The 19,441-nt window shown below is 37.6% G+C and overlaps 4 protein-coding genes across 4 annotated transcripts; 2 read left to right on the top strand and 2 right to left on the bottom strand.

Annotated features, from left to right (window-relative positions):
* Positions 1 to 2,400: 2,400 nt before the first annotated feature.
* Positions 2,401 to 4,662, bottom strand: LOC132163645 (large ribosomal subunit protein uL4c). The gene is made up of 2 exons (XM_059574012.1): positions 3,749 to 4,662; positions 2,401 to 2,702 (listed from the first exon to the last, which is right to left on the bottom strand). Exons 1-2 carry the CDS (start codon positions 4,590 to 4,592, stop codon positions 2,665 to 2,667), a joined length of 882 nt encoding a protein of 293 aa, XP_059429995.1. The 5' UTR covers positions 4,593 to 4,662; the 3' UTR covers positions 2,401 to 2,664.
* A 1,276-nt stretch (positions 4,663 to 5,938) lies between these two features.
* On the top strand, positions 5,939 to 8,564 carry LOC132163595 (formin-like protein 6). The gene is made up of 2 exons (XM_059573943.1): positions 5,939 to 6,778; positions 8,216 to 8,564. The coding sequence occupies exon 1, from the start codon at positions 6,011 to 6,013 to the stop codon at positions 6,767 to 6,769; it is 759 nt and encodes a 252-aa protein (XP_059429926.1). The 5' UTR covers positions 5,939 to 6,010; the 3' UTR covers positions 6,770 to 6,778; positions 8,216 to 8,564.
* A 2,713-nt stretch (positions 8,565 to 11,277) lies between these two features.
* On the top strand, positions 11,278 to 13,293 carry LOC132164057 (josephin-like protein). Its single transcript, XM_059574465.1, has 2 exons — positions 11,278 to 11,605; positions 11,942 to 13,293. The coding sequence occupies exons 1-2, from the start codon at positions 11,522 to 11,524 to the stop codon at positions 12,404 to 12,406; spliced, it is 549 nt and encodes a 182-aa protein (XP_059430448.1). The 5' UTR covers positions 11,278 to 11,521; the 3' UTR covers positions 12,407 to 13,293.
* A 4,008-nt stretch (positions 13,294 to 17,301) lies between these two features.
* Positions 17,302 to 17,934, bottom strand: LOC132164441 (uncharacterized). Its single transcript, XM_059574954.1, has one exon. It carries the CDS (start codon positions 17,785 to 17,787, stop codon positions 17,497 to 17,499), a length of 291 nt encoding a protein of 96 aa, XP_059430937.1. The 5' UTR covers positions 17,788 to 17,934; the 3' UTR covers positions 17,302 to 17,496.
* Between the last annotated feature and the right edge of the window lie 1,507 nt (positions 17,935 to 19,441).

Raw genomic sequence — 19,441 nt, forward strand, 5'->3', positions numbered from 1 at the left:
ATGCGCCCGCTCCAAGCCCCCATCCCTTCTTGCGCCCTTTCCCTCCACTCCTCCCTCGCCGCCCGCTGTGAAGATGGACGCCGTCAACAAAATGGAGCTGGCCATCGCCGTTGTCCGAGGCGGGAACCTTATCACAGCGCTGAAACTCGTCGACTACTCTCTTAAGCTCTACCCTGACTCCACGGCTCTTCACTTGACCAGAAGCGGCATTTATTTTCGAGCCGCTTATCAATTCAGCCACGACGGCTCTGCCGCCCAAGTCGCTCACCTCGAGACCGCGCTCGACGCCAATCGCCTAGCCGTCCAGCTGGCCCCCAACTCAATCTTCTTCGCGCTCTACCACGCCGCGACACTCTTCCACCTGGCCCAGAACGACGCCGCTCTGGAATACGATTACAACGCCGTCATCCAAACATGCGAGCAAGCGTTGCTGCTGGAAAATCCTTCGAACCCTGTAGAAGATCTCTTGGGCGTTGGAGGGATGGCGTTCGTTAAACCCAGCCCAGTCAACCGAATTGAACAAGTGAAAAAGAAGCTCGTAATTCTCTTGGAAAAATCCAAGGAAAACGCCATGAAAGTGTTCAAGAATCTCAAGAAAAACATCAACAACGACATGAATTTCCAAGATATTAAGCAAACCGCAGAAGATGTCTGCTGTTATAGTTATAGGGATCCATATACTGAAAGATTGAGGACACACATTTCTATTTTACAGGCCTTTGATCGATGCTCTGTTTATAATTCTTGCTTCCCTCCAATTCAAATCCTAGATTGGTTCAGCCATTACCGCAATGAACCCCAAGTGGAAATTGAGTTACCTTCAATTATTCATAATAAGGATAGACGTTGGATGGGACTTGCTTTATGTGCTTCTTTTTCAGTCTACGAGAATTCAACTGCCATCCATGAAAATTTGGAGCAAGAAACTTGTCATTATCTGATTTGTTGTTTGGAAACTGCGATTGATAGCATAGAGCCTCACCATGTCTATCGCCCCACTGGAGAGGATGTTGAGTTGTTATATCTAGGTGGGTTCATGTGGCTATCCTATATTCCCCGAATTTCACTTCCAGATTGGTTGAATCAATGCACAGGCATTACGGCTTCAATTTTCAGCGACAGCCCAAGCTTGACAGTGCAGAATTGTGGGCTCCGTCTTATATATCCGCATGATGAGGTAGAGTTTAAGGAAGCAATAAGGCACTGTGTTGCCTCATTGTCTGACACTGAGGATCTCGTTCGTCAAATTGCAGCTGATATTCATAGACAAAGAAATAAGAAAATTTATGATGATGAGACAATACCCAGTAGAATGGGAGGATCTGTTGATCACAGGCTTATAGGCAAGGGCAAAAGAGTCGTAGAATAATCTGTAGTTATTTGGCAAGGAGAATCATTGCATTGATGAGAGGCAAGATGGCATTGTCATTAGTTCTGAGCATTGTTATTTGCTGGTTCTTCTGTCTCTCTGTGTTTTCTGTATGAGGATTGCTAGACATTTCCCTGTAACAGATGGAAGTTTCACCTGCTTAATTCACTGAGCTTAGTTGCTTAATTAAGAAGCATGGTGGCTTCTTATGCCTTTCAATTGATTGTCTTTATAAGTCTTTTAATTGTACAAAAATTGTGGAACTTGATCTGTTATTTGCAAGCATTACAAGCCAGGGGGGCTGTAAAATTGTTGGTCTATGTTGTCAACCTAACCATTTTTTTTTGGGTACTTGTTCCAAAACAGCTGATGAACTTCAAAGTTTAGTTGTTGTTTTGAGTTAATGTTATTGGTGGTTGATTAATTTCTTCTCCTTTTCTTGTGACTTGATATTCTGGCTTGATGCAGCCCTATCCCCAACTTATTGGTTCGATGCTTAAGGTTGAGAGTTTGTCACTCCACACCAACCTGTGACAACTTTTCTAAATTCTATTATTCTTGCGGTGCCATTTTTGCAATTAAATAGATCATTAAGATTATTGTTCCTCAATTAGCAATACAAACGACCGTTAAGAAAATAAGAATTTTAAAAAATATGACCGTTAAATAAAAAAAAATTCAAAAATGATTATTGGAATGAATTTTTTAAAATAGATAACTAAAATAGAGAATAAGATGCGTGGTGTTTAGGAAAAGTAGGTAATTAAAAAAAAAAGTTATACTTTGGCTAGCCCAATGTAAATGCCCTTATTATGAATTGGGTTTCATTCCATGGATCTTTACTATAGTTGAATTTTTGTTATTCTTTCCTAGCTTTCTCTGCTATGAAGTGAAATGTTCCTTCCATTAACTCAGGTCCATTTCCTCATTCCCCTCATAACCCTAAAGATAAGATCCACAAAATCCACAACAGAGCAATAGCCAGAAAAAGGAGGATACCTATTGAAAAACAATATTCTGAAAAGTGAGAGTTGAACCAGGAAGCAACATTCTGAATACACAACAAGGTAGAAGATCCAATAGATACAATTGTATTAGATTAATGTGCAAATTAGTACAAAAATCATGCACAGAAAATTTAACAAAACCAGCCTAAAATATAACAACATTGTAGCAGCAACATAACACGATTGTTGGTTTAGGCAGGCTGGAACCCCACTCAGGATTAGCCGGATTGGAATTGGATCGGTCCTCGCTTAATAAGGAATAAGGTGGTCAGAAGACTCCCGGCACCATTACTCCTTTGCATCAGAGTTCTCTCCTGCCTCAGTTCCTACATTCCAAATTGATGAGAAAGAGATACAGTCAATGGAAGAAAAGCATGAATAATAGACCAACCAGAGCTGATATTTCTTATATGAAACAGCAAAAGGAAATTTCATGGTTATATTACTCTTACACAGCTAGGATGAACCACCATCCATTACAGCATTGTCTCAAGCATAGAAACAAAGTAGACAGATTAAGAGGCCAAGCCATTAAAAAACATTCAAACATAGTCTATCTTGAGCCACAACAACCCCATTAACGATCACTCCCATAGGTTAAGAATCAACAAAAATTGGGGGAACAAAAAGCCACAAAATGGATGCACATTCCATGCTTCTCTACAGAGTGGAACTAGATAGACCTCTCTAGCGAGATACATGGCTGCAAAAGACACAAGGCAATCCTTAAAAAGCATCACTAAAGAGTGCACGAGTAGCATAAAATTCAATTCCATAATGGATTTGGCTTGCCTCTGGCGACCAGATAACTGGAGATCTCCTATGGCTCAAATAAACGATGAAGATTGCAATTACCATTGTCAGTGATTTCATCCCCAATCTTGCAATCTTTACCGTTTATTTGAACCACATGACATCTCCAGGTATTTAATCACCGGAGACAAGCCAAATCCTTCTAGAACAATATCTGCCATTTGCTGAAGTAAGTAGCATAGGGTTTTAATCCATAACTGTTAATTTCCCATATATATACACCATTCCCATATTTATGTTTCTCAACGCTCATCCAAATATCCAAATATTATTACATAAGAAGGAAGCAATCCTTCCTCTTGCATGCATTGTATTCAAATAATTTTCCCAAAAAATCCCACACATTTTGACTCACAATGCACATTTTTAACCAACAATAAAACTTATCAATACAACCTTAAAACAAGTTCCTTCAATTACATTACCAACAAATTTTTCTTCTAAATTCAGACAATCTCGTATTTGTCCAAAATGCATGTAATTCTCAACTTCATATTTAAAAGGAAAAAAAAAACAAAACAAAACAAAAACAGAAAAAAGCAAATAATGACTGACTAACCTTCAATTTCTTCTCCTTCTTCCTCTTCATACTCATCTTCGGTCTCCCCCTCATAACCATCAACCCCATACCTTTCATTCAAATAGTCCACCGCAGCCGGAGTCAGCACCACCTTGTCCGCATTCAAAATATCGAACAAGTTCAACGTCCTCGGCGTCAGCATCTTCAGCGTCCCGATATTCCGGCTAGAAAGCCTCACATTATCCGGTATTTCGGTCATCAAGAACATCGACTTCTCTTTCGGGTCGATCCCCCACCTCTTCAACGCCTCAATAAACTCCTTCGTCCTCGGCTTCTCAAACCTTTCCCCAAAATCCTCCACCACGATCGTGTTAATTGCGGCGCTTGCTATCGCCGTCGAAATCGCCAGCCTCTTCTCTTTCCGATTGATCTTGATGGACCAGTCTCTTGGCTTGGGCCCGAACACCACGCCCCCACCGGGCCGGAGCGGGGTCCGTATGGACCCCTGTCTGGCCCGGCCCGTCTTCTTCTGTGGGTAGGGCTTCCTACCACCGCCTCTAACCTCACCGCGGGTGAGCGTGGAGGCGGTGCCGCGTCGCTTGTTCTGGAGGTCTGTGATGATGGCTCGGTGAACGACAGCGCGCGCGGTTTCGGGTGGGGCGGACTTGAGTTCGAGCTGGGTCTCGCTGATCTTCTCGCCGGTGAATGAGAGCACTGGGAGGGTGGCGAGCTGGGAGGTGAGCGAGAGGGGTTTCACCGCTGGGGTTTTTACCGAATTGGGTCTGAAGATTGAAGAAGAGAGCTTTGGGGTTTGGTTGGAGGAGGTGAGGAAGACTGAGGATGAGAAGAATGAGAGAGATGGGGGTGTTGCGGAGGTCGCCATTTTTCAAAGCTTTGAGCTTTGTGTATGTGTGTGTGAGAGAGAGAGGACGGTGGGATTGTTATCCAGTAGCCTATCCTGGGCTTCATAGTGATAAATAGTACGGAAATTTTGTTCTACCATGTGGAGTGGAGTATACTTTGAGGTTAGTAGAACTTAATTATTATTTTTAATTAATATTAATTTTGTCATATCAATATATTTTTTTCTTAAAAGGCTAGTGTTTCTTTTCTTTTTTATTTTATTTTTTAAATAAAATCAAATTTTCTTTTAATTTTGTCTAAATATTCCTCTTTAGAAATGCTTCTAAACTAAAAATAAATAAAGAAAAGATGTAATGCTCTCCTAGTTTAAACCAATATTCTTTTGGGTTAAATACAAATTTGGTTCATATAGTTTACCACTTTATAAAAAGTTTTCTGGTTTTTCGAAGTGATAAATTTGACCTTTTCACCTTTTATTAAAAAAATTATTCTGTCAAATCTTCCATTTAAAAAGTTAAAGAAATCAAAAATTAAAAATTAAAAAATAATAATAATAATGAAAATAAGGAATGGGTGGAAGGAGGTGGTGGTGGTGGTGCCCCCTTTCAATCCTCCACAAAGACGGTTTGCAAGAAACTTTCCCAACCCGACCCTTGCTGGATGGACACCTCTTAAGTAGGGCGAGTGGAAATGAGTTGCCGGAGAAGCATTCCATCCCCATCCTCCTACCCCATTTCATAAGAAATCTTACGAAAAAAGAAAAGTAAATAAAACAAAAGCTATAATGAGTTATTTATGGGCTTGTTTGGAAAGATGATTTTTCTCAATTTTTTTGTTCTTTGTTTTTTTAGTTGATTTGATACTACTTAACAATCAACTCAATTCAAATTTTTTTAGCTTCTCAAAATTTTTCAGCTCAACTAATAAAAATTATTACTAATAATTTAAAAAAATCTACAAAATTAAAAAATATATATATATTTAGGGGTGGTGGCTAAACCACCCTCTAAGAGCTCGGCCACCCTCGTCAAATTTGAGCCACCCCGACACAACTCGACCAATCACTCTCAACACTATATTTTGCTTTTTTATCATAACATCAAGGTGATTTTTAAATTTGAAAGTATTTGTATAAGATATAATTTTTTAAATTCTATCTATTTATTTTTTAAAGTTAAATATTTTACATTTTACATATTTATCTTTGATTATTATTATTATTATTATTTTGAAAATTATCTTTGATTAATTAATTACTACGTTAGTGATTATATCCCTTTTACTTTTTGAAAAGTAATTCTACTTTTCTTTACCATAGACTTTTTACATATATAGAGCACTTCGTCTATTCTACCTCTCCACACCTAAAATATTTCACGCTCCACTCTCGGCGAGCGGTAGCAACCACCGCCCTCCCAACCAAACCTAACACTACCAATGGAGTCGCCGACCTCGACCCCCCTCGACCTCGAAATCACCGTAGTCTCCGCCAAGCACCTGAAGAACGTGAACTGGCGCAACGGCGATCTCAAGCCCTACGCCACCGTCTACCTCGATCCGGGCCACCGTCTCGCAACCAGATCGGACGACTCGGGTTCCACCCGGCCCGTCTGGAACGAGCGGTTCACGCTCCCACTCACGCGCCCGCTTTGCGACTCCCTTCTCACGCTCGAGATCTTCCACTCCAGACCCTCCGAAACCCCCAAACCCCTAGTTGGTGCCCTCCGAGTCCCGCTCGGCAACCTTGTTGGCGACTCGACCGAGTCGACTCGCCCGATTCACACCCTCGAGCTTTGTCGACCTTCGGGCCGGCCTCAGGGTAAGGTCCGGTTAAAGCTCGCCCTGCGTGAGCGCTGTGCTCCGCCTCCAGATTACCATATTGCCCCGCGGAACAGCCATTTTTACTCTTCTGCCCCTCAATGCTCCACTGGCCACTATTCTCTACCACCGTCTCGGCCATTCTTGAACCGAACGTCCAGTAGCGTAGGGCCCGTAGCACCAGCTGGCCCGTCGGCGCCCGTTGATTTTTCGTCTTCGAACGATCACAACCCGCCGCCGGCTCAGCCGTATCTGGCGTCCAATTACAGCCCGCCTGGTGGGCCATCAGCTCCCATCGATTTCACGCGGTACGATCACGAGTCGGTGACGAGGGACAGAGACGGTTACAGATACGGCAGTTATCGCCGTGATTACTGAGCACGGAAGGTGAAATTTTTGTGATTGATTCATCCGAAAATTTAACAAATTTATGTGATTGATGATCAGTGTTCTGCTATGACCAAAATATTATCGCAATTATCCTGTGATTGCTGAACCAAATTAAGGTCTTTACCTTTAGAAAATATACTTGTATATATATATGTTTAAACAATAGAAGAGAAGTTTGGATTTTGAATGAGGAATATGTATTGGTGAATTTTTCCTATTCTATAGGTGTTTGGCATGTCACTTGTTGAGTTTTTTCTAGTTTACCTCGTAAGAAATGTTCATACTTTGCTGATTTAGAACATTTGGTTGCTCTGTGTTTAGAAATGATTCTTATTATTGGGAGTAAACACTGTGATGGGTTTGAATCCAAAAATGTTATATTAATCACAAATCATTGTAAAAATGTTCATACCACTATTGCTGTTGTTATTCATTGGCTCCATCAATATTATATTAACTACTCATTATTGATTTTATTGCTTGAGTGGGAATATGATATGGGATCAGAAAGAACTCTTTTGGTGTGGTAGGTATATTGTCTTTGAGAGTTACACCTTGTGTACGGGAGGAATCTGATAGTATAAGACTACGAGTGCATTTGGCACTTTTGATCTTGCAAACCAAAAGTATGATTTTAAACCAAATCGCAGAGAAAACGTATTTTTTGGGAGTGCGTTTGTAAAAAATTGAAATTTGAAGACAAGTAAAAGTAGTCTATGAGGTATGTTTTTAAAAACGCACAATTTTAAAAGTTAAACTGCTATTTTAAAAGGTAGATAGCCATTTGATGTTTTGGTTGTTCGGGCGTGGTGGTTACATGTTCTCTTACAAGGTAGCCAGCCATATGTAGAGCTTTACTGGGATGCTTGGCTTTATAACTTAAGTGTCTTTATTGCTTTTGTGAGTGCAACTGAACTGGCATTTATGCGATGGTGTGGTCATGACTTGGCTTCTTGGCCAGACCGCAACCAGCTTTTGATTGATTGCATAATGAAGCTTTGGCATTGTAGTGCTTGTCTGCTCCAGCAATTTTGAGTGTAATATTTCTGCCTACAGTCTTCATTACAGATCAAATGTTTCAATCAAGTCTTCTGAGTGGCTGATATGTGCGATTCTTGTTGCCCTAGACGGTTGAGTAGGTGAAATGTGGGTATCTTCAACTGCTAGATTCATTGAAAGAAATTTGTGGTGGTGTTTATGTGATTTGTGATTCATGTGAATGGATATTCACATCTTTTTTTGAGTGGTTACACTGAGCATTATGTATACTCTACACAAATTTTTTTTGGCATTTTTGGGTTATTTGTGACAAATGAATGGTGGTACAAATTGAAAAAACATGATTGTAGGTGTGAGCAGATTTGACTTATCTTAGACTAATGAAGGAAAGGTGTAAGTGATTTTCTAATTTATTGATGCAATGGCTTTTGACAGGTTGCTCTATCATGAGTTCCTTTGGTTGACTGCCAACAGCTATGAATTTATGATGCTGGTGATAATCTTGGGAAGGTGGAGGACTGGAAGTTAAGTTTGATGGCATGCTCAAATTGATGTCCAAAGTGTACATAGGTGTGAACATTCTAGTCTTAATTTAAGCAGCCACAGAAGGGAGAGAGCTTCTCCAATTGTGGTGAGATAGATTAAGGGGGTGACTTTCAGCTAGTTTAGCTGGTAAACAGACTTGGAATTGAATCCTGCCTAAACGAAGCTGTTAACTCTTACAAGGGTTGTTTGTAAGATTAAAGAAGCAAAAAGTGTTCAATACAGTTTTGAATGTTTTGTATTTTGGGTTGTTTGTTAATATTTTTGTTTTGAAAACAAAAAACAAGACAGAAGAAGATAATTTTAACAAATGAAACCAAGGTTTCAAAATAGATTTGTTGTGCAAAGTTTTAAGTTCCTTAAAAGGACAGAGAAAGATCAGTGATTGGTGATCACCCAGGCTTTAGCAAATGCATGAGAGAGCTTGAGGATCCAGTCCAGAGTAAACTTGTCCTCTGATTTTCACTTGCTCAGTTGGTATGCTGTAGAGATGCTGTGGCCTTTGGGGTTTAACAGCTTGAGCACACCCGTTACAAGAACAAGCAAAGCTTGGTGGAATGCTACTATCATTCTTTTCCAAGCTGGAACATTTATAGCCTAAAGTGATTTAGGAAACCATCTTTAAACTATCTTTCAACCATCATCTTTTTTTACAAATTTTAATAGATCAATTATTAGATTTGTAAATAAAAATTTTTGGGTCAGCATTTTCTATAATTTTATTATATAAATTTTTAAATTTTAATAAGAAAAAATGTAAAATCAACTACAATGATTAACAATATGCTTCATATAATTTAAAAATGTTATGAGAGCTCTCCACAAAAATAATAAATAAGTCTCTACTCAAAATCTTGATGAAACTTGTTAGTGTGGATATATATATATATATATATACTAAAATCTAACTTAAGAGGGACTTGCACGTGGAAGAGGGACTTGATCCCTTGAGGAAACCTCTTCTTTTTGCGGTTCGAGCACTTGTTGTCTTCTTCGATCCCCTGCTCGCACGCAAGCGTTTTAGTCTTCCACAGTTTCATGCTGCAACACACATAGAGAGAGATCGAGAGGGGGGTAGCCTAACCACCTAGAAGAGACATAGAGAGGGATAGCCCCAACCACAAAATAGTTTTTAGTTTCTAATTTTTATATATTTTTATTATGTGCGACAAATGTCATTATATAATTGGATATGACATAACACACTAACACAATTTTTGTTAACCTTTTGAACGGAATTTGATAGTAATAATTTATTTGTTAATTTTGCAAGCTATAAGGACTTCTTATTAATATTTTTATATCAACAAGAAGCTTATAGTAAATAAGTGTCACCACATAGACTGATTTTATATATATATATATATATATATAATTTATTTTAAATTAAATTATTTAAGTTTTATCATGTCAATATTTATCATATTTTATTACATTTTAAAATAATAAATATTAATACAATTAAATCTCATTAATTGATTTCAAAGTTTTCTTAAAAAGGTAGCTCAATCGCTGTGAGTCACGTTTCATGAAATGAAATTATCGTATCTTATTTTCCTCCTCTTATGCGGACATGTCAAATAATAATAATTGATTTCAAAGTTAGTCATATCTTGAGGGCATCACCTTATATACCATTGATCTTTGCATACCAAATAACTCATTCCATAAAAATTTCTACAATTTCTTTTTTATTGGGTTTGGCCAACCCCCATATTCGACCAAAGGGGTGGGTGACCAATAGCTTTTTTATTATTATTATTACTTATTTTTAAGATAAATATGTAATTTTCATGATAATTTTGCCAGAAAAATGAACGAAATTTATATATGAAAATTTATTTGTCACTTTTTAAACTCTAATATGAGTTATTTGTCAAAGGTCAAATTTCAGGAAATAATTAAACAATTTTTGTTTGATTTCATTATTTACAAAACCCTTAGCATTGTTTGAACCCTTAAAAAAGAAGGAAAAAAAAATCATGGGGAATGTCACGGAAGAATAAAGGGCCAAAAAAAAAAAAAAAGGCGGGTTACAGGATAAAACAACCAAAAGTGGTGGACACCCCGATAACAAAGCCCAAATGGTACAAATTTTGGATATAGTCCAAAAAAAAGGGAAGGTGGGTTACAGGATAAAACAACCAAAAGGGGTGGACACCCCGATAACAAAGCCCAAATGGTACAAATTTTGGATCCAGTCCAAAAAACCGTGCCTTTTCTAAAGCCGCCCAAGGCAGTTTGCAAAAGAACTCAATGAAGAGTTCATTGCAGTAAAAGCAACAATTACAATTAAATGGTTGTTGTAGGGCAGGCACTGCAGAAAATTGAATTGGAGTCGTTGAATAGAGCTAGCAATTTTGACACGACCCGACAACCCAACACCAACACGACACAAAATTACTGGGTTTGAGTTTACCCTAAACAGGTTTATTTTGCTCTTTATGGGTCAACCCGCGGGTCACTAGTGGGTAACCTGTTACACCCGTTTATTTTTTTTTTATTATTATTATTATTGGTTTATCCTTAACAGGTTTGGGTCATAAATGAGTCAATTGACCCATTTATGACCCGATTCATCACTTTCATTTTTTTTTAAAAAAAAAATTCACTTTTTAAGTTAAACAGGATTAAGCGGGTCATATCAAATGACTCGTGAAATTGTTGTATCGTGTCGTGTCGAGTTTGGTGGAATCGACCCGTTAACTAAACAGGTTGAGTTTAAGTTTATTCTAAACGGGTCGCTGGTCATTACGGTCGACCCATTTTACCACCTCTGGCATTGAAGGACGACCACTAGCATCTAAAATCTTCCTAATAAGATCAAACAACTTCAGTACAGGGACATTACAACACACGTAAAGCAGTAAATAAAGCAAAGACGAACAGTAAATACAGAAAAGTATCAAATGCAATAAACAGTAAAAACAACACAGTGCGGCTAGACATGCCTAAATTATCTAGTTTTTTCCTGAAACGGCGAACATTTTGTTCAAACGACGATCGCAAAACCTCTAAAAAACAAAAATTGAAGAAGAACCGAAGAGCACCAAAGTGGAAGCAAATTGCTAAAAGACCCATCTCGGGGAAGAAAAGCCTAAACCCAAGAAATTAATTCCTCCTTTATAGAATTCTCTGAAATCCTATTTTGCTTTCGTGATTCAGAGTCTGTAAGACTTAGACCAAGAGAAATCGAAGATGGCGACCGAGAATACCCAAATCTACCATGAAAGGCAAAGATTACAGTTCTGCCTTTTACACTCCCTCAACAATCTCTTTCAGGTAACTTCTCCAAACCCATCTTTCTCTTTTTCTCTGGCCCTTTACTTTTTCGAAAGCTTTGTTTGGTCAGTGAGAAATTCTTTAGCAAAAGAATGAAACGCTTATTTGGAACCCAAGAAATTTGATTCTGGTTCATTTGAGACAAGGGTTTTTATTTATAGGATTGAATTTATTCAGTATTGTTTTATTTTCCTCTGTTTTCTCAGGAACCAAGCGTAATTCACAATTTCTCGTTCTTTTTTTGGTAAAAAAAAAAGAATGTTTCTTTAACATATCTGTTGAATTTGATCTTCTAATGGGTTTGTTATTAATGTAAAATATTACGCCATAAAACAGCAAAAGGACACGTTTACTCGGGCTAGCTTGAATGAAATCGCTGAGAAACTTGTTCTTGATGATCCAAGCAAGGAGACCTGGACACCGTTATCTGTGCTCATTAAGCCTCATCATAATACAATGACAGGAAACTATGACATAAATGTTCTAATTGCGGCCTTAGAAGGGAAAGGAAAGCATGTAGTTTGGCATGATCGTCGTAATGGAGCATCTTTGATCAATCTCGATGCTTCCGATGATACTTTGATGGGTATTGTGCTTAATGTGTCGGTTAGAAAGTTTGGTGGGATTTGGAAAAGTAGGCATTGGGTTACATTGAAAAAGATTGATGGGGTTTGGCATAATTTGGATAGTGATCTTCTTGCTCCTGAGACTTTTAAAGATGCTGAAGAAGTAAGGGAATTCTTGGATCACATCATTGATCATGGTGGGGAGGTTTTGCTTGTCATGAATGATAAACAGTGAGCTTTGTTTGCTTTGGGTCAAGTTCTTTAATAGAACTTCTGAATATGTGTGTGTGTGTGTATGATGTACTTGTACAAAAGAAGAGGCAGTTTGTAGGCGAATTCAGTTTCATTTTTGCATCTTTGTCAACTACTGCAAAAGTCTTATTGTCTTTCAAGCTTGGACTTCTTGAGGTACTACTGGAAATTTGTTCATAAGAGGTTTATTGTTAGCAAGTTTTGTAATAGGAGCTATCAGGATGATCAGCAGGTGGTGATTTAGGATGCTGTTAATTGTTTCTTCAATGAATTGTTCTGTTCCTGAATGGGGTTCTGAATTGGATCAAAATTCAGAAGTTGCTGGTAAATAAACATTTGGTGGAGCAGAAGGAGAACACAGATATATTGGGCAAGACTCTCTGACCAATATCTCGATACAGAGTACATTTCTGGCTTAAAATCCAAATAGCATTGAACGTGAATGAAAATAGATGTCATACATGTTGGAAGTAGGTGATAATGGAAACTGATTTCAGGTTATTCGATCTGACTGCTGACATATCAGATGGTTTGAGTGAAGATACATCTGGAAGCTGTAGTTGGAAGGAATTTGATTGTGCTCCTTTCAAGCTTTGCTGGTTAGTTCAATGGCCTCTTAACCCGTCTTGTACTGTTTAATGCTGTATAGCCTGTATAGAACGAGTGATGTTGATAAAGAAACTAAATTAATAATGTTTAGTGTTGAGATTATATTTCCCTAAATGCTTCCTTTCAAGTTTGAAGTGCTGATAAAAAAAAAAAGGTCTTGAAATGCATGTTATTTTAGCTTCTATACAGTGAACTCTTATCTCAAAAGTTTTGTGACCTTTTTGTGCTTGAATTGGAGTTGGCAATTAATGTTGTGTAGCACTTTAGTTCCACGTTGGGAAGATGAATAGCCCACATAAAATGGATGGATTATTTTTATACGTAATGCAAATTCATTCAAAAAGACGAAGGACGCAACCCTAGTGAAAAGGAATATACACAAATAACCTCAAAAGTGTAGAAAAAGAAGAACAAAATTCCAAAAACTTAAGAAAAATTGGCAACAGTTAAGCTATTTCATGCTACTCTCCAAGAATAAAGGGATTAGAACATTATCTTCTTAATTTCTAACATCACAAGCTCATTATCTTTAAAGCTTCTCGCTCTTTCCTCAAATACTCCACGTTAAACACATTGGTGGATTATAAAAGCACTCATGGGTATTAATCTCATATTGATTCCGGCTTTATAAGTGATACTAAGAAGCTCCAAATTAGCTAGTTCTTTTAAAAGTGATGGCACAAATTTGATTAGCGTTTTTTTTTTTGGGAGGCGTTGCATGTTGCTTTATCTTGTCGATGGAAAACTTTGGTTTTGATTACAACATATTGGGTCTTCCATTGTGGTAAAGTAAATTGTAAAAATTGTATTTTTAGCCCCCATTCCAGAAGAAGAGAAGTATCTTGGTGGAGCAACTAACCCACTCATGATATTTTGAATGCCAAGAAATACCGATTTGATTTGAATTTTTTAACCAACAACTTACTGGTAAAAGTTGCACCAACCTAAGAAGCAAGATGTAATCAATGCTCGGAGATCATATGATCGTATTGAATTTTACCAACATTTTACCAACAACGTATTCCGCTTGTCTCTAGCAACTAAAATAATGTCTTTTTCTTCGGTTGGGGGCATAAGACCTATCAACAGATGGTATTACGTATCTTTATCTTGTTTGATAATTCTTAATTTTTTTTTCTTGTAAAAGGAAAAAAAAAAAAAAAAAATTCATAATATCTTCATCCTAGATAAATCCTACTTCTAAAAAAATCTCATTTAAGCAACTCATCTAAGAGAGTACATAGGTGGGGTCCCACCTACTATGATGGGTGTCTAGGTAGCTCTAGCAAGTGTCCTAACACGTGCCGAAATAGGTGAAAGTTCACCTACCTTCTTATATGAGTTGCTAATATGCATGTAAACTTGATATTAGTTTAGAATTAAGTCCAAAACCAAGGATGGAGGAATCGGGGGCCGTCTAGGCCATTCCCCCACCCCCCCCCCCCCCCAAGGAGAAAAAAATCAATGTAAAAAAAAAAATTTATAATTTTTTTTTTTTTTTGCCTATTGGTCCCTACTAATTAAATTTTTTGGCCCTTAACCCCTACCCATTTCTCATGGAGCTCTTTCTAAGCTATAAAAAGCTGTAAAGTTTTTCATATGGATATTGCAAATAATTACCAACAGATTAGCCAAAAGTCTATCGAAGATTAGAATTTCATAAAGCAAATAGATGTAGACCCTTTATCCCACTCCCCCCCGTCCACCTTTTCTTTCCTTTTCTATCTCTTAATGGACGGTGTGGATTCCTTTGGAAATTCCAACAGAGAATCGAAAGCACTTGGAAAGCAAGAAACACCGATTGGATGCTGCTGCTTGATTGTTTCTTCTTTCTTTTCAAAAAGAGATACACCTCCTTCAACTTGTCCACACAAGGGACCTTTTTCGAGATTCCTTTGTCCACGACCACATATTAATAGTTGGAGCCTTCCTTTCATTCCTTAATTTGATGGAAACATGTTGATGTTGTTGTCACTACATAACTTATATGCAAATTATTAGTATCTATTTATAGATAATATATACTTGTAAGCTCCACGGGTGGTGCTGGTGATGGAGGTTATGATTGATGAAAATTTATATTCAAATTCAGGACAAAAAGGTTGGCCATGTATGTTTTTGCTTCACTTTAGAAAGAAATTAGGATTATCTTGGATGGTTTACAATATGAGGACTACAAAATGGCACGATCTCTATGCGGAGCCCGTGAGAGGTCTGCAAGCAAAGTAGGCTTAGGGTCCTAGTGATAGTTAAACAGGGCTACATATATGTTTATACAGTGTAGCACCTCTGTGGATGTAGCCTTAGCTTGGATGAAACACATAAATCTGGTCTTCCTATGTGTTTACTTCTCCTGTTTCGTTTCCTAACATGAAGAATCTAAGTTGCACTACAAACACATAGGGCTAGCAATTTTAACACAACTTACGAACTTGATACAAACCCAAAATAAAATTAGTAGGTTATGGTTTAAGATTCCGATCCTTTTAACTAAATTGGTCAGGTTAAAGTTGACATATATATTATTATATTCATGCCTCGACACAATCCTAATCCATTACGAGAACACGAATTGCAACCCCTACAAACACACGTTTTTAGAAGATGGAGGCTAAGAAACTCAATGGCTTGCTTAAGCCTGCATTTTTCTGGTATTTTAGTTTAGAATCATAATAGATGATGGTAGCAGTACCTAATTGACCGAAATGATTCCTTTCATTTCCCTTTTGTATTTTTATTTGTTTGGTTGTACTCACTTTTCTATGCTTGCACTACATGCAAGCAAAAAGATGTGCTCATAGAGTGCATCAGAAAGTATAGCAAGCAGAATTTTTTTTTACTGATCAGGCCCCTCTTTTCTCACCGCCCCAATCGACCCTTTTTTTGGCATTTCCTTTTGGCCCTTTTCTATAATCTGTTCCACACACTTTCACCTAATACATTCACAACTTAATATATATATCTGCTGCAGCTCTCTACATTCTTTGCTATACCAACGGCAAAGCTCTCTCTGGCTGTCTCTGTCTCTCTCTCTCTCTCTCTCTCATGGACAAGACAACCCCTTACTCTTCTTACAAACAAAACTATAGTGAGAGTGCTTCGGGACGACCTCGGAGGTTTGCTAGAAATAATTGCAGATTCAAACTGCCTAAAGGGTCTGAATTGCCTATTAGATTTCTTAAGCATCTTGCTGATAAGGTAGCAAGAGCTCTGCATTTGGTGTCTATGAGGAGGAGACACTCACCAAAGGATTCTTCATTAGGAAGATCAAATCCATTCGTAGCTCCTGTTGATTCTCATAGAACAGAAGCCATTGAGGATTGCATCGAGTTCATCAACTCTTCTTCTACTTTCTCAAGATCAAATTCTGTAACAACCAATTCTTGATATTGTAAAATCTATAATGTTTTTGTACAGGAATTTTATGTTATGGACCTTCCTGTTCATATCAAATCTTCTTTCTGTCTAATAGTATATTCCATCTTTGTTGGCTTTAGCATCCATTTAGGCAGTATGAATATGGTGTTTGATGCAAGATGTTCTAGACTTTTATGTTACATTAGAAACCAAAAATAAAAAATACCCCAAAACACATTAACAAACATCCCTTAATATGCTTTCATGGGGAAATTACTAAATATGTTCATCATATGGTGCTAAACATGTTTTTCCCAAATTCCTTCCACCATCTATGATTACAATCCGAATCTAGGATGTGGGCATCCCCATTCAGAAAGTGTTTCTATCCTGAATTTTCTTTTGAGAAAGTTTGTTGCTATCCTGATTTTTGCTATTCCAATTTAGTTAGATGATCCTGCAGGGACAATGGTAGAAATCATAACTTAGGAATCTGTTTGTCCCTCTGCATGTACCAAGAAATTGTTCTGTTCATTCCTGTCCCTGATTGCTATCCAACTGGCAGAATTTAGGATTATGTTTGTTAAGGTGTTTTGGGTAGCGTTTTTATGTTTTTATTTCAAAAAGTGTTCTCACATGACACAAAAAGTGTTTTTCTATTTCTATTTTTTATGTTTCTAGAGGCAAACTAGATTCAATGACTTATACTCTTCTACTTTTGTGAGCAGTCTTAATTCCCATTCCATCCATTGTTCATGATCAATCAATCAAAGAAAAAGTCAAAAGCATAATATATTAAGAGTAATGGTATTCTTTATTCTCATTCTATAAGAGTTGATATGACATGTTTTAAGTAATTTTTTATTTAAACACTTTAAAATACGATACGTAAACCGATAATAAATAAGTATGTAAGTAATTATAGATCAATTTAGGAAAGTAACAGTGGGTAGCTTACCCAAAATGAATTAATAGTAATCCTTATAGCTACAGAAACGAAGAAGTAAACAGAAGTTAAGCATTCCATAATCACCAAAGATTGAAAGCAAATGAGACATGAAGATGCATGGTGGCGTACGTGAAATGCCAGAACATGACCAAAAAGAGTCATTCATTCTTAACAAAAAGCCCTCCAAAGCCACCAAAGCCACCCTTCTTCTTCTGCGGGACTGCCACAGAGTTCTTGCGCCCACCGGCGGAGCCACTGCCGCCATTCTTCTCCTCCACCTTCTTGAGAATTGGGTCGGTCTCAAGCAGCTGATCCTCCTTCTGTAACCCTCCGACAATCCAATCCAGAAGCCCTTTCTCCTCCTTGCCTCCGCCGGCACTCTTTTCTGCCGTCGCCGCAAAAACCACCCTCCCGGCTGCCGGAGCAAATGCCATTGTTAGAGAAGCCATGTTCTAGCTAGCTTTCTTTCTTGAATCTGTTTAGTTTAGACCGATTGAAATGAGTAGAGTTGCAGAGGCGAAGAGGGGTAGGATATTATATCCTCTGCGGCTCTTCTCAAGTGAATATGAGCCGTTGGATGAAGCACGAGCTCTCCACAAGTGTCTTATCCTCAGAGTCGCCATTTTTCATGGTAAGAATTTTACGACGAGGGAGGGCTCATCCTAACCAGATATGGCTTTGAATACAATACGTGGCACCCCCGTGACCAATGCTCTCATGCTGACGCTCGCTGTAGGCTAACTGGGCCGGAGCCCATCAAAATTGGAAGAGATGTAAGCCTCCTCATTTAACGAGTCCAAACTCCAAAGATTCAATCTGTCTGGTTTCATTTTTTAGTTAAAAGGAATGTTAGGCGCTCCTCTGATTATACGTGGATATTATTTAAAAATAAATAAATAAATAACAAAAATGGGACACGAGAAGTGGTTTGATAACATATTAGAATTTGAAAACGTAATTTTTAAAAACGTAGTTAAGCATATTGATAAAATTGAGGTTTAACTTTTAAAATCACAGTTCAACTTTTAAATATGCGTTTTACCAATTATTATTATTATTGCTATTATTTTTTAACTCAAAGGGAGTGATTGATACAAAGTCAAACTCCTCTCAGACCATCTTTAAATATGGGCCATCATCTGTGGATAGCAATCCAAGTTCTTGAAGGCTTGGGTTTGTGGTTACCAAAAGCACATAAGTCCTTGTCTCCTTGATTCACCCATGTTAAAAAAAAATAATAAATCAAGGGCTGATAGACACTGCCATGTTAACCCAGTGAATTAAGGATGAGACGATGATGTAGTATATAGCATCTCTCTCTATATATGGTACACAATTGGCTATTTAAATTAGTAATTTAAGGATTATTTATGTTAGGTTATGTGGAGCCTAGCTAGTTTGAGTCTGATCCGACTTGTATCTGACCTAGTTCAACACTTCAATGTTGGAAGTGCTACGGTTTAAATAAGATTTTTTTTTTTTTTTCTGAGGCTTAATCCATGGAGCGGAGGCTTGGGTCTATAGGCTCAAGCCGCTGCCCCTAGAAAATTATTTTTGGCTCGTTTCAATGTTTTGACTCAGTTGTAAGTTGTATTTATAGTCGCTTCTGCCTTCTAATTTTAGGGTTTTGCATGAGTGACACCTCCTTGTATATTCACGCTTCCAATATTTGTTTCTCAAGAAAGAAAATGGTAAAATATTAATTTAAATAATCAAATACTCCAGCTTTTTTTTTATTACTATTATTAACTTAAACTTTGAAATAAAACTATTTAACAACAGGCCGGATTCGCTTTTGGTCAAAAGATTAATTTGCTACGAAGATATAATATAATTAAAACTAGTATGAAAATCAATTTAAAAATTAATTGGAAACCACACTTGTAACAGCTTAATTAAATACTATATATATGATATTATTATAAATAAATAAATAAAAACTGATATTATAAGGAAAGCCATCAGCCTTGATATGGTTGGTGCCATGTGGCGTGAATTGGCCATACTCTTACAGACTATGGTTGTGGTGGTTGCATGTAGACGTAGCTGTAAATTATATATATGTCGCTCATATAGTTATATTCCACCTCTATTTTATTGTGT

Source organism: Corylus avellana, chromosome ca10 (genome assembly GCF_901000735.1).
Source record: "Corylus avellana chromosome ca10, CavTom2PMs-1.0".
In the NCBI taxonomy this organism is placed as follows: domain Eukaryota; kingdom Viridiplantae; phylum Streptophyta; class Magnoliopsida; order Fagales; family Betulaceae; genus Corylus; species Corylus avellana.

What these genes read in the sequence shown, in the direction of transcription:
- LOC132163645 (XM_059574012.1), bottom strand. Translation starts at nt 4,592, where the DNA reads ATGGCGACCTCCGCAACACCCCCATCTCTCTCATTCTTCTCATCCTCA. An exon ending in AGAAGGAGAAGAAATTGAAG is followed by an intron (nt 2,703 to 3,748) that starts GTTAGTCAGTCA and finishes TTTGGAATGTAG; the next exon opens with GAACTGAGGCAGGAGAGAAC.
- LOC132163595 (XM_059573943.1), top strand. Translation starts at nt 6,011, where the DNA reads ATGGAGTCGCCGACCTCGACCCCCCTCGACCTCGAAATCACCGTAGTC.
- LOC132164057 (XM_059574465.1), top strand. Translation starts at nt 11,522, where the DNA reads ATGGCGACCGAGAATACCCAAATCTACCATGAAAGGCAAAGATTACAG. An exon ending in CCCTCAACAATCTCTTTCAG is followed by an intron (nt 11,606 to 11,941) that starts GTAACTTCTCCA and finishes GCCATAAAACAG; the next exon opens with CAAAAGGACACGTTTACTCG.
- LOC132164441 (XM_059574954.1), bottom strand. Translation starts at nt 17,787, where the DNA reads ATGGCTTCTCTAACAATGGCATTTGCTCCGGCAGCCGGGAGGGTGGTT.